At 50.2% G+C, this 15,110-nt stretch overlaps 6 protein-coding genes across 6 annotated transcripts; 4 read left to right on the top strand and 2 right to left on the bottom strand.

The window, feature by feature from the left end:
- Positions 1 to 328: 328 nt before the first annotated feature.
- atm1 (ATP-binding cassette Fe/S cluster precursor transporter ATM1) lies at positions 329 to 2,741 on the top strand (the record flags this gene model as incomplete). Its single annotated transcript, XM_056888433.1, has 7 exons — positions 329 to 667; positions 722 to 781; positions 835 to 949; positions 1,008 to 1,276; positions 1,326 to 2,372; positions 2,431 to 2,647; positions 2,698 to 2,741. The coding sequence occupies 7 exons, from the start codon at positions 329 to 331 to the stop codon at positions 2,739 to 2,741; spliced, it is 2,091 nt and encodes a 696-aa protein (XP_056737735.1).
- A 697-nt stretch (positions 2,742 to 3,438) lies between these two features.
- Positions 3,439 to 4,877, top strand: N7443_008376 (60S ribosomal protein L8-B; the record flags this gene model as incomplete). Its single annotated transcript, XM_056888432.1, has 3 exons — positions 3,439 to 3,618; positions 3,700 to 3,853; positions 3,907 to 4,877. The coding sequence occupies 3 exons, from the start codon at positions 3,439 to 3,441 to the stop codon at positions 4,875 to 4,877; spliced, it is 1,305 nt and encodes a 434-aa protein (XP_056737734.1).
- A 929-nt stretch (positions 4,878 to 5,806) lies between these two features.
- On the top strand, positions 5,807 to 6,085 carry N7443_008375 (uncharacterized protein; the record flags this gene model as incomplete). The annotated part of the gene is made up of 2 exons (XM_056888431.1): positions 5,807 to 5,834; positions 5,886 to 6,085. 2 exons carry the CDS (start codon positions 5,807 to 5,809, stop codon positions 6,083 to 6,085), a joined length of 228 nt encoding a protein of 75 aa, XP_056737733.1.
- A 750-nt stretch (positions 6,086 to 6,835) lies between these two features.
- Positions 6,836 to 9,981, bottom strand: N7443_008374 (VAC14 family protein; the record flags this gene model as incomplete). The annotated part of the gene is made up of 9 exons (XM_056888430.1): positions 6,836 to 7,268; positions 7,335 to 7,494; positions 7,546 to 7,625; positions 7,684 to 7,802; positions 7,853 to 7,957; positions 8,009 to 8,754; positions 8,805 to 9,639; positions 9,695 to 9,857; positions 9,914 to 9,981. 9 exons carry the CDS (start codon positions 9,979 to 9,981, stop codon positions 6,836 to 6,838), a joined length of 2,709 nt encoding a protein of 902 aa, XP_056737732.1.
- Positions 9,982 to 10,369: 388 nt separating this feature from the next.
- N7443_008373 (fungal specific transcription factor domain-containing protein) lies at positions 10,370 to 12,513 on the bottom strand (the record flags this gene model as incomplete). Its single annotated transcript, XM_056888429.1, has 3 exons — positions 10,370 to 11,653; positions 11,713 to 12,229; positions 12,278 to 12,513. The coding sequence occupies 3 exons, from the start codon at positions 12,511 to 12,513 to the stop codon at positions 10,370 to 10,372; spliced, it is 2,037 nt and encodes a 678-aa protein (XP_056737731.1).
- Positions 12,514 to 13,089: 576 nt separating this feature from the next.
- Positions 13,090 to 14,954, top strand: N7443_008372 (MDR family MFS transporter; the record flags this gene model as incomplete). The annotated part of the gene is made up of 3 exons (XM_056888428.1): positions 13,090 to 13,721; positions 13,782 to 14,185; positions 14,242 to 14,954. 3 exons carry the CDS (start codon positions 13,090 to 13,092, stop codon positions 14,952 to 14,954), a joined length of 1,749 nt encoding a protein of 582 aa, XP_056737730.1.
- Positions 14,955 to 15,110: the final 156 nt, after the last annotated feature.

Raw genomic sequence — 15,110 nt, 5'->3', positions numbered from 1 at the left:
CACCTCGTACACTTCGATTGCGACATTTACTTTATTGCGACATTACTTATTGCGATTGATGAGCTTGCGAGAGTGCAAGTTTCCCTCTTCTTTCCCTCTTCTTTCCCTCTTCTTTCCCTCTTCTTTACCTCTTCTTTCCTTCTTCTTTCTTCTTGTTGAATACCTCCGAGGGTCCCTACTCCGACACTTTCCTCCGAAGCCGGCGGCTCCCAAGGTGGAATTCCCCACGAGCTGCGGCGCACGCCATTCCCCTCGTACCTCACTATGATCCCCTGATCCCAATCGCAAACCCCCGTACCTTCCTGGAAAACATATATTACAAGCAGCCATGCTGCTCAGAGCTACGCGCTCGCCATGCTGGCGTCCGGCGCGCTATGCCCAACCGAGCTTCGCCGGCCGGGCGCCGTGGACGAGACCGAACACTACACAGCTGCGCATATTCACATCATGTGGGCGATTGCAAAACCAATCTACCGATGGCAGAGACCCGATGGCTACGAAGTCGGGTTCGGCCGCTGTTCCCTCGGTAATAGACGGCAATGCTGCCCAAGCCAAAGAGGCTGCCGCAAAGAAGGACTTGCTGAGCGAGTCAACCAAGGCAACCCAGGAACAGAGGAAGGCGGATTGGGCTATTATGAGAGAAATGGCCAAGTACCTCTGGCCAAAGGTAATGCTAATGGAATTTCAACGTTCGGATCGGAAGTACTGACCGTGTATGTAGAATGACTGGGGCACTAAGCTTCGTGTTGGATCTGCGCTGTCATTGCTTATCGGAGCCAAGGTTAGCCCCGAAAGATCCTTGGATTGTGCTATGGATGCTCACCGAAAATTCAGATTTTGAATGTAGAAATACCTTTCTACTTCAAGAGCATTGTCGACTCTATGAACGTGGACTTTGCCTCTGTTGGGGGGACTGCGTATACCGTTGCAGGCTCAATGATCATAGCTTGTAAGAACCCTTCAACCCGGCCCAACATAGTCAGACATGTCTAATCGGAACTTTGCAGACGGTGCAACCCGAATTGGAGCAACTATCTTCCAGGAACTTCGCAATGCAGTGTTTGCCAGTGTTGCACAAAAGGCTATCCGAAAGGTGGCTAGCAATGTCTTCGAACATCTTCTGAGACTAGACCTCAACTTCCATCTCTCGCGCCAGACTGGCGGTCTGACCCGTGCCATTGACCGTGGAACAAAGGGTATTAGTTTCCTACTGACGTCTATGGTCTTCCATGTCGTCCCGACTGCGCTCGAGATCTCGCTCGTTTGCGGTATCCTTGTAAGATCACCGACTCTGTACCTTCATACAACCGCTGATACCTTCCTAGACCTATCAATATGGCTTCCGATTTGCTGCCATCACGGCTGTGACCATGCTGGCATATACGGCATTCACCATCACCACAACTGCCTGGCGCACCAAGTTCCGCCGGCAAGCCAACGCGGCCGATAACCGTGGTGCTACTGTGGCAGTTGACTCGCTCATTAACTATGAGGCCGTCAAGTACTTCAACAACGAGAAGTTCGAGGTGGCCCGGTACGATAAGGCCCTGAAGAGCTACGAAGACGCCTCTATCAAGGTGACGACATCCCTGGCTTTCCTCAATTCTGGCCAAAACATGATCTTCTCGAGTGCGCTGGCCGCCATGATGTACCTGGCTTGCGACGGAGTCGCCACTGGCGCTCTGACAGTCGGTGATCTGGTCATGGTCAACCAGCTGGTCTTCCAGCTGTCCGTGCCCCTCAACTTCCTGGGATCGGTCTACCGGGAACTGCGTCAGTCTCTGCTGGACATGGAGACGCTGTTCAACCTGCAAAAGGTCAACGTAACCATCCAGGAACGGCCCAACGCCAAGCCTCTGGAGTTGACGCGTGGCGGTGAGATTCGTTTCGAGAACGTCACCTTTGGCTACCACCCCGATCGGCCCATCTTGAAGAATGCCACCTTCACCATCCCCGCCGGCTCGAAGTTTGCTATTGTCGGTCCTAGTGGCTGCGGAAAGTCCACAATCTTGCGTCTGGTGTTCCGCTTCTACGATACCCAGTCTGGCCGCATCTTAATCGATGGCCAGGATGTGCGCGACGTCACTCTCGAGAGCCTTCGCAAATCAATCGGAGTGGTCCCCCAAGATACACCACTATTCAACGACACAATTCTCCATAATATTCGCTACGGACGGATCGACGCGACGGACGAGGAAGTCCGCCATGCCGCAGAGCGAGCCCGCATTGACCAGCTGATCGAGCGCTTGCCAGATGGATACCAGACCGCTGTCGGTGAGCGTGGCATGATGATTTCCGGCGGCGAGAAGCAACGCTTGGCTATCTCTCGTTTGATATTGAAGGACCCGCAGCTTTTGTTCTTCGACGAAGCGGTAAGTTTGAAACCTAGTTCCCCCGAGTAGACGTAATAGCGGCTGACTGGCCGCGCAGACCTCCGCTCTCGACACCTATACAGAACAGGCTCTCTTGCAGAACATCAACAGCATTCTCAAGGATAAGAAGCGCACCAGTGTATTTGTTGCGCATCGCCTACGTACCATCTTTGACAGTGACCAGATCCTGGTGCTGAAGGATGGACAGGTAGTGGAAACAGGCTCGCACCGTGAGCTGCTTGAGCTGGATGGTGTATATGCAGAACTATGGAACGGTAAGTACAATTTTGTCAAGAATCTGCAATATTTACTGACTATTGAATAGCTCAGGAAACCTCGCTGGACGGCGAGGCGAAGAATGAGGCGTAGTACAGAATTAAATCCAAGTACAGACAAGACGATTTAAAGCAATTTAGATGGAACACTGCTTTGATATCATCCGAGACATCTTGAGTCTGCAAGTAATCGATACCTATAGACATTCGGATTCGACCGTTTCAAGTTAGATTCCCTTGCGTTTGCGAGCTATTTCCAGACCTATCCTGGGAAGAACGCTCGGCCATACTTTGGGTGTTGGTTCGGCCTCGGATCCATGCCTTGATAACAAGAGTTATACCACGTATCTCTTGTCCTCGCTGAGAGCTTCCTGTGAACTGGCATTATGTCTGTACGGCCGGGCTTGAGTGCAGATATTGTGTTTTACAATTCCTTCGTTTATGAGAAGCTAAGGCCACAGCTTTCGCTTGCTAAACGTTTCCGGAACTCTTCTGTTACAGGATGAGAATGATGGGGGTACTGCTAGGGCAATGGTAGATAACTTCTTTTGTTCTAAATCGAGTATGTACCTGACACTGTGCCTTGACCTTGGTCTCGGGGGTCATGACCAAGATATGTCATCATTAGCCCATCTGGCTTACTATACTTATCGGTTGTGAACCTCGGCATTGTAACAATGCTATCCCCGCTTGGTCCATATGGCCTTACACCAACGATTCCACAGTTTCTATACTTGCAGCGCTAGGAAACGGTTCATACCTTTTCTGATTTTCCACACGCGCCTTCTACCATGGTGTCAACAACATCCAACGACGGCAGATCGTCGATGCGATCGCCCTCGCACGAAATCGAAATGAATGAATTGCAAGGCAGAGTGGAATCCAACAACCAGCAACTTGAACCTACAGATCAAGGACCTGCCGCTTGGAGACTGCTTTGTATTGCGTTTGTCTTGAGTCCCTGCTATGGGGTGAGTGGTTACACTGGCGATGAACAGTATTTTTGGGACTGACATATCCCAGGCTTCCCTCTTTCTTTTGGAGTTTTCCAGAACTATTATTCCAAGCTTCCCGAGTTTTCTGAAAACCACTATATCTCAGTGGTGGGTACCGTCGCCTCGGGAATCTCCTACTTAGGGGCTCCTCTTACCGCCCCATTTATCAAGCGCTACCAAAGGTTTCAGCGACAGATGATCTGGTTTGGATGTAAGTTTCACAAAATTTCCAGTCTATGGTCAGCCCATCTCATGCGCGGCTAGGGTCCATCTGCATTGTGGCACTGATCGCTGGCTCCTTTGCCTCAACTCTTGAAACCCTAATCCTGACACAAGGAGTGGCGTACGGACTCGGGTTCCTCATTCTGTATTACCCGATTCTCAGCATGGTGGACGAATATTGGATTTCTCGACGAGGAATGGCATATGGAATGCTATGCAGCGCATCTGGACTTTCAGGTGCAGCGTTCCCTTTCGTTCTTGAAAAGCTACTGAACACATATGGATATCGGACCACGCTGCGGGCTACTGCTCTTGCACTATTTGTGGTGACGAGCCCCTTGTTGCCCTTTCTTAAAGGTCGCTTGCCAGTTTCGAGGCATATCACGGCCGCGCGAGCAGATTGGAGCTTCCTTCGAAATCCCCTTTTCTGGATGTACACAATCTCGAATGTGGCCCAAGGATTAGGATATTTCTATCCGTCTCTCTACCTGCCCTCTTATGCGACAGCTATTGGATTGAGCAGTGTTGAAGGTGCACTTCTTCTGGCCCTGGTGAGCATCTCTCAAGTGATGGGCCAATTTACATTTGGATTCTTATCCGATCGCAAGTTCTCCATCGATATTCTCATCACTCTGGCAAGTGTTATAGCTGCCATAGCTTCATTGGCCTTATGGGGACTAGCACATTCTTTAGCACCCTTGATCGGCTTTGCTTTGATTTATGGCTTTTTTGGTGCTGGTTATACTGCTATGTGGGCAAGAATGTCGACATCTGTCAGCGCCGATCCAACGGCTACACCGATCATTTTCAGCCTGTTTTGCTTTGGTAAAGGTATAGGTAACGTCTTGACCGGACCTCTGAGTGGAAACTTGTTATTCCCCAGGCTGGAATTGGAGAGCTATGGGCTAAGAAAGTACATGGCCCTGGTCATATTCACCGGTGGCTGTATGGCCTTGAGTGGTATGAGCATCTGTTCCTGGCACCTAGGTAAGCGGATTCTGCCGTTGGGATAGGGTACCGGGACAGAGAGAGAGAGAGAGAGAGAGAGAGAGAGAGAGAGAGTGTATCTATGGCCCGATCGAATTGAATGTAAGGAGTTATGATTCCATGCTGTATTCTGCACGGCGACAGCCAGCTATGGGGTCCTGGTCCCAGTCCTGGAGGAGCATAAATCACCCGATCGAGACTAGGGCCACGATTGAGGAGACTGAATGCACGAGGATCCGTGCTCGAAAGCGATGTATATTAGAACGAGACCATTGGACGTCATTCTATGCGTGTGAATGAGAAAGGCGGATGAGAAACCAATTCTTCTGAAACTGAGGTCCCGCACTAGAACGCGCTAAACCGGCCGGACCTAAGGCGCAGTTGGACCTGGCCAGAGCCATGTTTTGACTCCACGCTAAACCACGCGCTTTTCCCCACTTTGGTACGGTTCCCCTTTCTCGACCTCCAAGTTGCTCTTTCATTGTGCACTCTCATCCCAGCCACTCATTTCCAGGGATCTCCCCAGTTCATTCATTATTCCGGTCCGGGGAAAAAAAGAAAAAATCTACACTCGACACTCCTTGCATTGAACATATCGACATCGCCATCGCCATCCCTTTGTGGCACCCGTACCTCGCTAGTTCCAGCCCCTCGTGCGCCTCCGAACCCCCTCCGCGCTTACACTCCCCCTCCCCTATTCTCCGAGGGATATCCAGGTGAGAAACCAACCCGAACGGTCAACCTCGAGATACACATTCCTGACCCGGGAGTGATACAGTGCCGTCTTTGTTGACATCCGACCGTTGCCGACCGTCCAGATTGCCTGCTGTGGGATCGATTTGCCGACTTCCGATTTTCAGTTTCCAAATATAGGAACCGCCAGAGTCCCTTGTGCGTGAGAGGCAGATCAATACCTCCAAGAACCCTTGATTCCGATATCAAGTCTCTCGTCAAAATGGGCCTCATCGATAAAGTCCAAGCCAGTACGTTCGACCTCAAAACAAACAAACCCACACCCAACTAACACGCGACAGAGCTTGAGCTGTACCGCCTCGAGCAGAAGTACGCCCGTCGCAAGCACCGCACCACCTTCTCCACAGGCGCAACATACGTCGACGGGGAATACGTCTTCACAGGCGCCAAATCACCGACCAGCACCGTTTCCAAACACTCAACCGGTAGCTGGCGGCCCTCGATCGGACGAAGCGGATCTTCAGAATCGCGCTGGCGGTGAACAACCCACCTTCCTGCCTTCTACTTGCTGCTTTCGTTCGTGTCGGCGCCTTTGATATTTACCTGATCTATACTGCGCTTAGCATTGCTCTTGAAGCTTCGCATGACGTACCTGCGAAGATCGATGACCCTCTTGCAGTCACCCATGTCTGTTGGAATTGTTTTTCCTCTTCTTGTTTAAACATCCGGCTCATGATGCGTGGGCCTGAGCCCAAAGTTGAGAGTTATCTCTGATACACTTGGCTTTTTTGACTGATATGTCTTACTTTATGTCTTTTGTTCGTCCGCTCCTTTTCCTCTGCTTCGTGGTGAGCGAGCATATACCATATCTTCCTTCTGTGCATTTTCTTTCTTGGTCGCATTCGAGTTCGAGTTGCCTTCTTGTTCATCATCTTGAACTCAAACGGTGGAATTTTTTTTATTTTTTTTTGGAAACCGTGTCCTTCGACTCATCTACGACATTATTGTTTCGAATTTGGATAGGTGATAGAAGAATTCTGATTGGATATCCACGATTCGACCTTACATTATCTCCTGTGAATAAGCTGAATGTTACCTTGTAGTCTTCTATGCAGCTGCAATAACATCTGTTGAACAAGGTACACGAACCAATGCAAGCCAAATCTGGAACTAATGTAGTCGGCGGAAGAAACTACTCCAGATGAAGTAGTTTGTAACTCGGCATATAAAGTAGCTTCTACCATGTGAGAAATGTTCGATTCCTGTACACAGACAACATAAGGTTGCCGGATCACCGCTTCGACTTGCGTCCTCCGATGCCTAGCCGGCCCAGATTCGGAAGACTAGATTTATGCTTATGTGCGGTTCCTAGTATGGAAGAAGACCCTGATTTAGGATCTAGCGCCCCTCGACTTCCACCCGCTCCCATAGAAGGGCCTGGCATACCGAGACCCATACCTCCGCCCATTCCACGGGGTGCGTCGGGGAGACCTGATCGGTCCCTGGTACGGTCCGTAGTTGCGGCCGAGAGGGCGGCAGTTAGAGAGGGACTCTGAAGATTATCTGTTGGGTCGAGCGAGCGCCGCTGTGCAGCTTGAGCACGACGTGCCCGTTCCTGCACGTTCTTGAACTTTTCCAAAAGTTCAACCCAGCGGATGTTGGAATCTTCGCGTTTCACACGGGTACCGGTAGGGCGCTCGTAGGACGGTGCCGTTTGAGCGGTACTAGGAGAGGTCAGTATGTGGGATGGCAATGTTGATAGTGACGGTGGAGTCTGGCAAGTTCCATACCTGCGAGGACCACCGTAGAGAAATCCTATGTTGCTGACGCTGTTCAGGCGATTTTTGAGAGCGGCAAAGGCGGAGCTCTGAGGGAGGAGCATGAGGACACCGTAGAGGCATTTGTAGAGGTAAGGGTATCTTTCAGGTTCGAGGAGTTGGAGTCGGAGATCTAGCCTGCATTAGTGGGGTGATACAATCTCGGCGACATGAGGCAACAAACAGGTAAATACAGGGGATTCGAGCAGCTGCACCAGTTTGTCGATCTGGATGAGCATGTTGACAGTCATTTCGAGCTCGGCGCTGAGTCCTTGAGTCAGAAATTTACATTAGGGGAGGATTGGGGAAGTTGGCGACTCACAATATTTGGAGGAGATTGTAGGCTTGTTCATAAGCCTGGGCAAGGAGACACAGGGAGAAAGTAGAAACGGCGTTATGGCACCACGACCGGAAAAGAGCAACAAAGAGCGCTTGGCCCTCCTATGAACTGTCAGTTATTGTTAGAGCTATATGCGAACAAAGGTGCTTACGGTTGAGTTGGGGTTCCTCAATTTTTTCCTCATATCAGACAGCTCTGGCGCTGTAATAAGGTTGTTATTCAAATTTTGCACCATGATGCTTGCAAACTCAATGTCCTGAGGAATGTCAATATAATGGATTCACATAATTGAAATTGGAAAACTCACTTCTTCCTTCTCGAGACAGTCTGCCAGAGTCCGATAGATGCGGTCCGTACTCAGCTTCAGACACAGCTGTCTGATAATCAAATTTCCGCGAACTTCCAGCAGATGTCGATCCGTAGAGAAGAGCTGTAGTAGATTCACCATGAACGAAGTAAAATAGTTGTCTTCGCTATATCTCGAGATTTGCGACAGAAGCTCCAAATCCTGTCTGACAACAGCCTCCGCAGGGTCCGAAAGAGTCTTCAAGAGAGCTGGGAACGTGCCATCGTTAAAAGCAACCACCTTCCGCGGAGCTTTCCGGTGTAACATGATGAGCCACCCAAGTGCAGCTACCCTTGTGGCTTCATTCTCATTCAGGAACTGCAGGGTAAGCGAACTGACTGCTGCAGCGTAATCGAGATCGGCCGGCGGAACAGGCGTTGACATGATACTACCGCGCGGTGTTGCTGGCCTTGAGTCTCTGGAGATCTCCGAAGATTTCTTTTCTATACTTTCCTTGCTGGGTGCTGCAGAAGGGGCTTTAGAAGCAGACCAAGCCGTTTCGTCGGTTGTATCGTCGGAAAGGGAGTAAATGTATTCGAGGAGAGACTTGTTGACTCTGTTTGCTGCTTGCCGCACCGAGTCTGAGCCACTAGACATTGCTGGCAGCACTTGAGTCAAGAGTCGTGGGACAAATGGAAGAATATCTTCAGGGCTGAATTCGAAGAAGGCGTCGACCCAGCGGAGCGCCGTCAGTTGCATTTCCTCGTCTGTGAGCTGTAAGTATCAAGAAACGAGGGATGAGAGCCAGTGAAATTACTATATGACGTGTCAACAAAGCTGACAAGAATATCCAAAATCTTCGGGAAGTCGATTTGAACGTCCTGTCCCGGAATCCAGTCGCCATCGGCCTGGTTCATCTCTTCATCATCAAAGAAGGACCCCGAGGCAGAATCATCAACGGCTATATCGCCTCTTGTATCGGCAGTCTGTTCGGTTTTGAGACTCTCAGTATCGCTCGTGGCAGAACGTCGGCTTCGCTGGCCCTTTCGACTCTCTTCGATGCCCTTCTTTAGTCTGGTGATCCGCTTAATCTCGGATAAGAATCGGTCTAGGAGGGCCTGGGTAGCAACGTTTACATCCCTGTCTGGACCACCGAGGAAATTGATCAGCCCTTCCAAGAACTCGGGCAGATAGCTCACTAGCTCCAGGTCAGGGACAGTATCGAGCAAAGTCAACCACGAGACTAGGAAGTTGCGAGTGTACGGCTGAATCACATGAATCCGGTCCTTGAGAAGGGGTATAAACCTCCCGAGAGAGAAAGCTGTAGGTAGTTCCGCATCATCGAGCTCGGTTGGGTCCTCCTTCTCCGAAAGCTGCAGTACAGACACATACGAAGCCGCAGATTCGGCGACAATGTCTTTTACCAAACGGTCGAGAAGCTCCGCTCCATTTTTCACCGAAAGCTCCGAGTCGGATGCTAGTTTGGCCAAAGCATCGAAAATCTCATTGAAGAAAGGCAGAATCTCTCCCTTGGCCACCTTGGCGATGTTGTACATGCTCTCGCAAGCATAGTACCGAACTCGCGCATCTTGATCGGAGAAGCATGCCAGGACTGGAGGCACGATCTCCTTCAGGTGGGTTGCAACTCCTTCCTAAAATCACGCATCAGCCGAGCTCCCTCACTTCTCTTCGTTATCCGAGACTCACCGATCCAAGGGCGATAGAAGCAGCGGCGAGGCCAATCAGGCCACCGTTTCGGGCGTGAGGTTGGTGCACAGCGTAGGCATAGTCGTGGCAGAGCTGTTCGACGATCGTTTGGATCTTATCGTGTTCTCCTTTGAAAACGGCATCTCGAACGATTTTCTCTAACCTGTGTCGCGTGTTAGCTTAGCTTCACTCGACCTCCACAGCTCCCGGACCACATACTCCAAGGCTCCCTGCTTTCGCTTATCGTAGAGCTTGTCGTTGAGCAACCGCTGGATTGATTGATCCATATCTCCAACACGCGGAGAAAGCTGTCCCGAGCTCCGATTAGGCAATGTTCATGGTGGAGAGGTCGCGTCGATCGGGGGTTGGGGCACGAGGGGCGGGCGGGATATCGTCGGGAGTTGCCGGTGAAAAGCTCAAGTGATTCCCACACGCTAAGCCTAGTTGTTTGACACTTGAATAGCTTTAGGGAGGGGCGGAAAGATGCGTTGTCAACGCGGAGACGGGAGCCCAAGCGCGGTGTGACGTATGTCAGCACCGGGGCTCCTCTCGGCCCGAGATACGAATCTACTCTGCGAAAACATTGAAAAGGAAATTCAAATGACATGGATATTATGTCAGGATTGATCATCCTGATACCAGGAGGTTCTCCCCAATATTACATATTCACCTGGATCAGAATCCACCACCCTGCGGGAAGTGGGTTCCTGAACCATGGAGAATGCCGCCTAGCACTCCAGGCTGCATTAAATATGCCCAATTTGTCTGGTCGTAGCTCCCAAATGCAGCTCCGTAGACATCAATTGCGGGGTCGAGAGCGGGCATGGTGAGGTTGTCATCAATGGTCGTTTCGGAAGGCTGATCCATTCTCTCTGATTCAGACAGTCGGCACACAGGCTGAGGTTCAAGGCCTCCTTCAGTTTGTGCTGTCTGGGAGTCCTTTCGAGACGCTTTCGTGTCTACAGCGAGCTGTCGGTGCAGATTCACTAGATTCGGTGGCTCAACGGACCTTCCAAGTCGAAGCTCAGCTTCCTCACGAGCATCCCAAGCCCTGAGTGTAGCATGCATGAATGCAGCATGTATGGGGTTTCCGATGTTGCGAGTGAATTGTCTATGTTCATGATTGTTGCAGATGGCTTTCCATGCACGTTCACATAGCTCGCCCGTGGTCCGTTCGCGCAACTCGCTGATGAGAAAAATATAGCCCGGCAAGGGTCCTTGGATCTGCATGTACCACAAGAAGCCGCGGAGACTTTCGGTAGTATAGATCACATCGTCATACTCTAACATCTTGATGGCAGTTAGGAAAAGATCGTCACGCTCGTGATCGCCGAGGCTGGATGTGGGAATGCCCCGACACATGAATTCGACAACGTGAAGTTTGCAGAGGGCGCTGCGTGTTGCCATCAGGGCAAAGAGCTGAACAGGAATTCTCGGGTCGCAGTGCTTCAGGTAGACTGATTCTATGTAGGAGCAGTATTCATCCAGATCCCGGGAGGACGGCCTGCATCCTTCGCCAATGCTAGTATCGGGAGATGCCACCGAGTTGGTGTGGTGTTGTGGGTTCTTGATAGTTGTCGAATTGGGCCGAATGCTGGTTGGATCAGCCGCAATAAGTAGCTCAATGCGTGTGAGACAACATAGCATTTCCGTCGGGCCGCTATGTGGTTTTGGCGGCTCGTTAGAATGCAGGTATAAATCTGCGTCGTTTACGTTGAGTGGGAGCCGACAATCCGATCCAGAAGAAGAGAGAGCTGTGATGGAAGAGCCCGTCATTTCAGCCATTCGTTTATCTAGTGCAGCCAGCTGCCACCAGAGTTTCCGTCGCTGCTCAGTCTCAAATGGCGAGAGGCCAAACTGAGCACCGTCTCGATGTACACCCATGCGAGTTGCCATACGAACGGCAATGCCAATTAAGCAAAACATAGATCGAGGATCGATATTGCGACCAGCGCTGCGCTAGATACGGAGAAAAATAAGCACACGACAGAAACAATCAAATAGGGGGTAGGACCTACAAGGTACAAGAAATAAGCCTGCAGTACTATGAGCTCATTCGATCTCATAAAGCCCACATTGATCAAGGCTTGCTGTGAAGCTTCATTAAACCGAGCGAGCATCAATTCCCTGGGCTCACCAAAGATGGTTTGGGTCTCTTCGTCTGTCAATGATTTCACGGCGATGAGATAGATATTGAACATCAGGGCTTCGAGGGGTTTAGAAACTTTTGACAAGTCGGCACTTGCTGCAACAATTTGAGGTTGCAACGTAGGAACATGACTGATTTTTAGTAATGGGTTCACGTTGCTGATATAGACCTGCCAGAGCTGAAAAATTCGAATCGCTGATGGGTGCAAATGGGTTATGCGCGTTGGCGAGCCACCCACACCAAAGGGAAACGAATCAGTGTCATTAACGAACATTTTGTCGAAGGCATGATGAATTGGAGGCGGGTCAGACCCTTCATCATCGGAGTTTTGTAGCAAGTCATATGTCGTCCGATATTCATCGTAAGATGCAAACCACTTGGAGCGCCTGTGCAGACGTTAGTAAGGCCGACGCGGGATGGGACAAGATACTGACCTCTGACTGCCTTCACTCCGAGGGCCGCGATGTAGAGAACTGCTCTCTGGAGAATTCGTTCTTTCTCCGGCATTAGTATCTGCTTCGGTGGCCTCGTCACCGACATCGCCAACCGAATCAAAGTCGATACCATGCTGGGTCATAAGAGCTTCATACTTCTTGAGTCGTTCAATCAAGTCTCGCTCGTGTAACTTCTTTTTCTTCGTCTCGCAGGCTGTGGTGCGACAACTTTGCATTCAACCTGTGCCCGAATACAATTAGAGCACGGCTTTTGCTGATCACAGCGGACCTTGCGCTGTTGGCATAAGACACAGGAATGGCCTCGCGTCAGACTCATAGTGCGATCAGTTCGGGGCCACGGAGAAATTGGCACCCGAGAATTATCACGGAATCGAACAACAAGCTCCGATAGCTCAGACACCCAGGCTTCCAGATCTGAGGAGTCAAAGTAGATGCTGTGCGTGTCGGGGACAGAGTAATGATTTCGGTCCCGAGCGACATTCTCGGTCCCGTTCGTACACGCGCTAAACCCGATCTGTCCACGCCTGTACATTTCCCTCGCGAGCAGTATCAAATTCATGATAAAGTTGAGGGGTCTTATAACACGGCGGGACCGAAAGCTTTCAGCATGCTAGAATCCCATTTCTAACAATAGTTTAGTACTTAAGTAGCTCTATTTTACCATCAACTTCATAGATATCACAAAATTGACGTTTCTCCTTGCCCCTCTTCTGTTTAATAACATTGCTCATCCATTCCTTGAAAGCCTGCAGTACTTTTCCAATTCTAGGTAGACAACCCACCTGGGTATCATGGCTCACTCTACCTCTCTCAGCGATCAATCAACCCAAGCCGAAAAACCAAAAGACCTCGACGCAGCCCCCGACATCGAAAAGCAAGATGCAAACCAACCGTCTGGAAACCCAGGACCACCAGGAGGCCCACCAGGTAACCAATATGCCCCCCAAACTCTCAAGTTCTGGGTGATAATGGCCTGCAATTTCCTATCCCTCTTCATCGTTGCCCTTGACCGAACAATCGTCACAACAGCAATCCCCAAAATCACGGACGACTTCAACAGTCTCGGTGACATCGGCTGGTACGGCTCAGCATACATGCTCACAGGCGCAACCTCACAACTTATTTTTGGTCGTATTTACAAGTTCTATAATATGAAATGGGTCTTTTTGACTACCATGATCATTTTTGAAGTTGGGTCTGTTGTTTGTGGCGCCGCTCCGTCTTCGAATGCGTTCATTGCTGGAAGGGCTATTGCTGGTTTTGCATCTGCTGGACTTTTCTCTGGATGCATGCTTATTATCATCCCTTTGGTTCCGCTTCATAAGAGGCCTATGTTTCAGGCTATGTTTGGGGCTGTTTTTGGTCTTGCTTCTGTGATGGGACCGCTTATTGGGGGTGGGTTTACTAGTGGCATTACTTGGAGGTATGTCGTGAATTTGAATGATTCATAGTTCCTGAATTTGAACATTGACGTGGGGGATAGATGGTGCTTTTATATCAATCTTCCTATCGGTGCAGCTACGTGGATCTTCATGGCCTTGGTTTGGCATCCGGTTAAAGTGCGTCGCGAGTCTGTTCCGGTTAAAACGCATATCAAGCGTCTCGATCCACTCGGCGCCTTTTTCTTGGTTCCGGGAATTGTGTGCCTCCTGTTAGCGTTCCAATGGGGCGGCTCAACATATGCATGGAACGATGGGCGCATCATCGCTCTGTTCGTTCTCTTTGGAGTTCTGATAATGGCCTTCGCTTCTGTTCAGGTTCTCATGCCCGAGACAGCGACAATCCCCGCTAGAATCATTACCCAAAGGAGCATTCTCGCATCTGCTATCTTCACGTTCTGTGGTGTCGGCTCCATGATGATGGTGATTTACTACGTACCAATTTGGTGTAAGTACCTCTTTAAATCTGGGTATAGAATCTCTGCTCATTGCTAATCGAACCAGTTCAAACCGTCAAACTAGTCGATCCCGTTAAATCAGGAATCAACACTCTCCCCCTTGTCCTAAGTCTAGTCGTCGCAGGCTTCGTTGGCGGCGGCATCACCAAAAAGTCGGGCTATTACGTTCCGGTAATGATACTCTGTCCATGCATCTTGTCCATCGGCCTAGGTCTCCTATCAACCTTAAAGCTAGACACCGACTCCTCCCACTGGATCGCCTACCAATTCCTATGCGGCTTCGGTGTTGGCATCGGAATGCAGACTGGAGGACTAGCCGTACAACGCATTCTCCCAATGTCCGATGTCCCAGTCGGAATTGCACTCCTGTTCTTCATGCAGCAACTCGGCGGCTGTATCTTCACTACTGTGGGCCAGACTATTCTGAGCAACATTCTGATCTCAAAACTCACTGGTATCCCGGGTATTGATCCCAATTTGATTCTTAGCGAGGGTGCAACGAAGTTGGTTTCTATTGTTGCGCCAGAGAATATTGTTGTTGTTCAACGGGCTTATAATGCGGCTTGTACGAAGATTTTCCTGGCTTCTATGGGGTTAACTTTTGGGGCGTTGGTTAGTGCCCTTGGTGTGGAGTGGAAGAGTATTAAGGAGGGAAAGAATGGTCAGGATGGACCTGGTGGACCTGGTGCGGGTGAACCTGGTGGGAAAAAAGATAAAGATATGGAGATGACTAAGGTCTCGGAGCAGAATGGTTCCTAGAGCTCCAACTGAGAATGGCTCTTTCAGGCCGGGAAGTTGAAAGAAGGAATAGAGCAAGTTAATATGGGTAGATTGGGAGACGTAATGGCCAAGCTGGGCCACATCCTCACTCACGTGTACAATACAAAGACTGAACAATCGAATTATGGATACAAA

This window comes from Penicillium atrosanguineum, assembly GCF_028827265.1.
Source record: "Penicillium atrosanguineum strain IBT 20685 chromosome Unknown utg000007l_segment0_segment0, whole genome shotgun sequence".
Lineage (NCBI taxonomy): Eukaryota > Fungi > Ascomycota > Eurotiomycetes > Eurotiales > Aspergillaceae > Penicillium > Penicillium atrosanguineum.
This window is presented reverse-complemented; position numbering and strand designations above follow the sequence as displayed.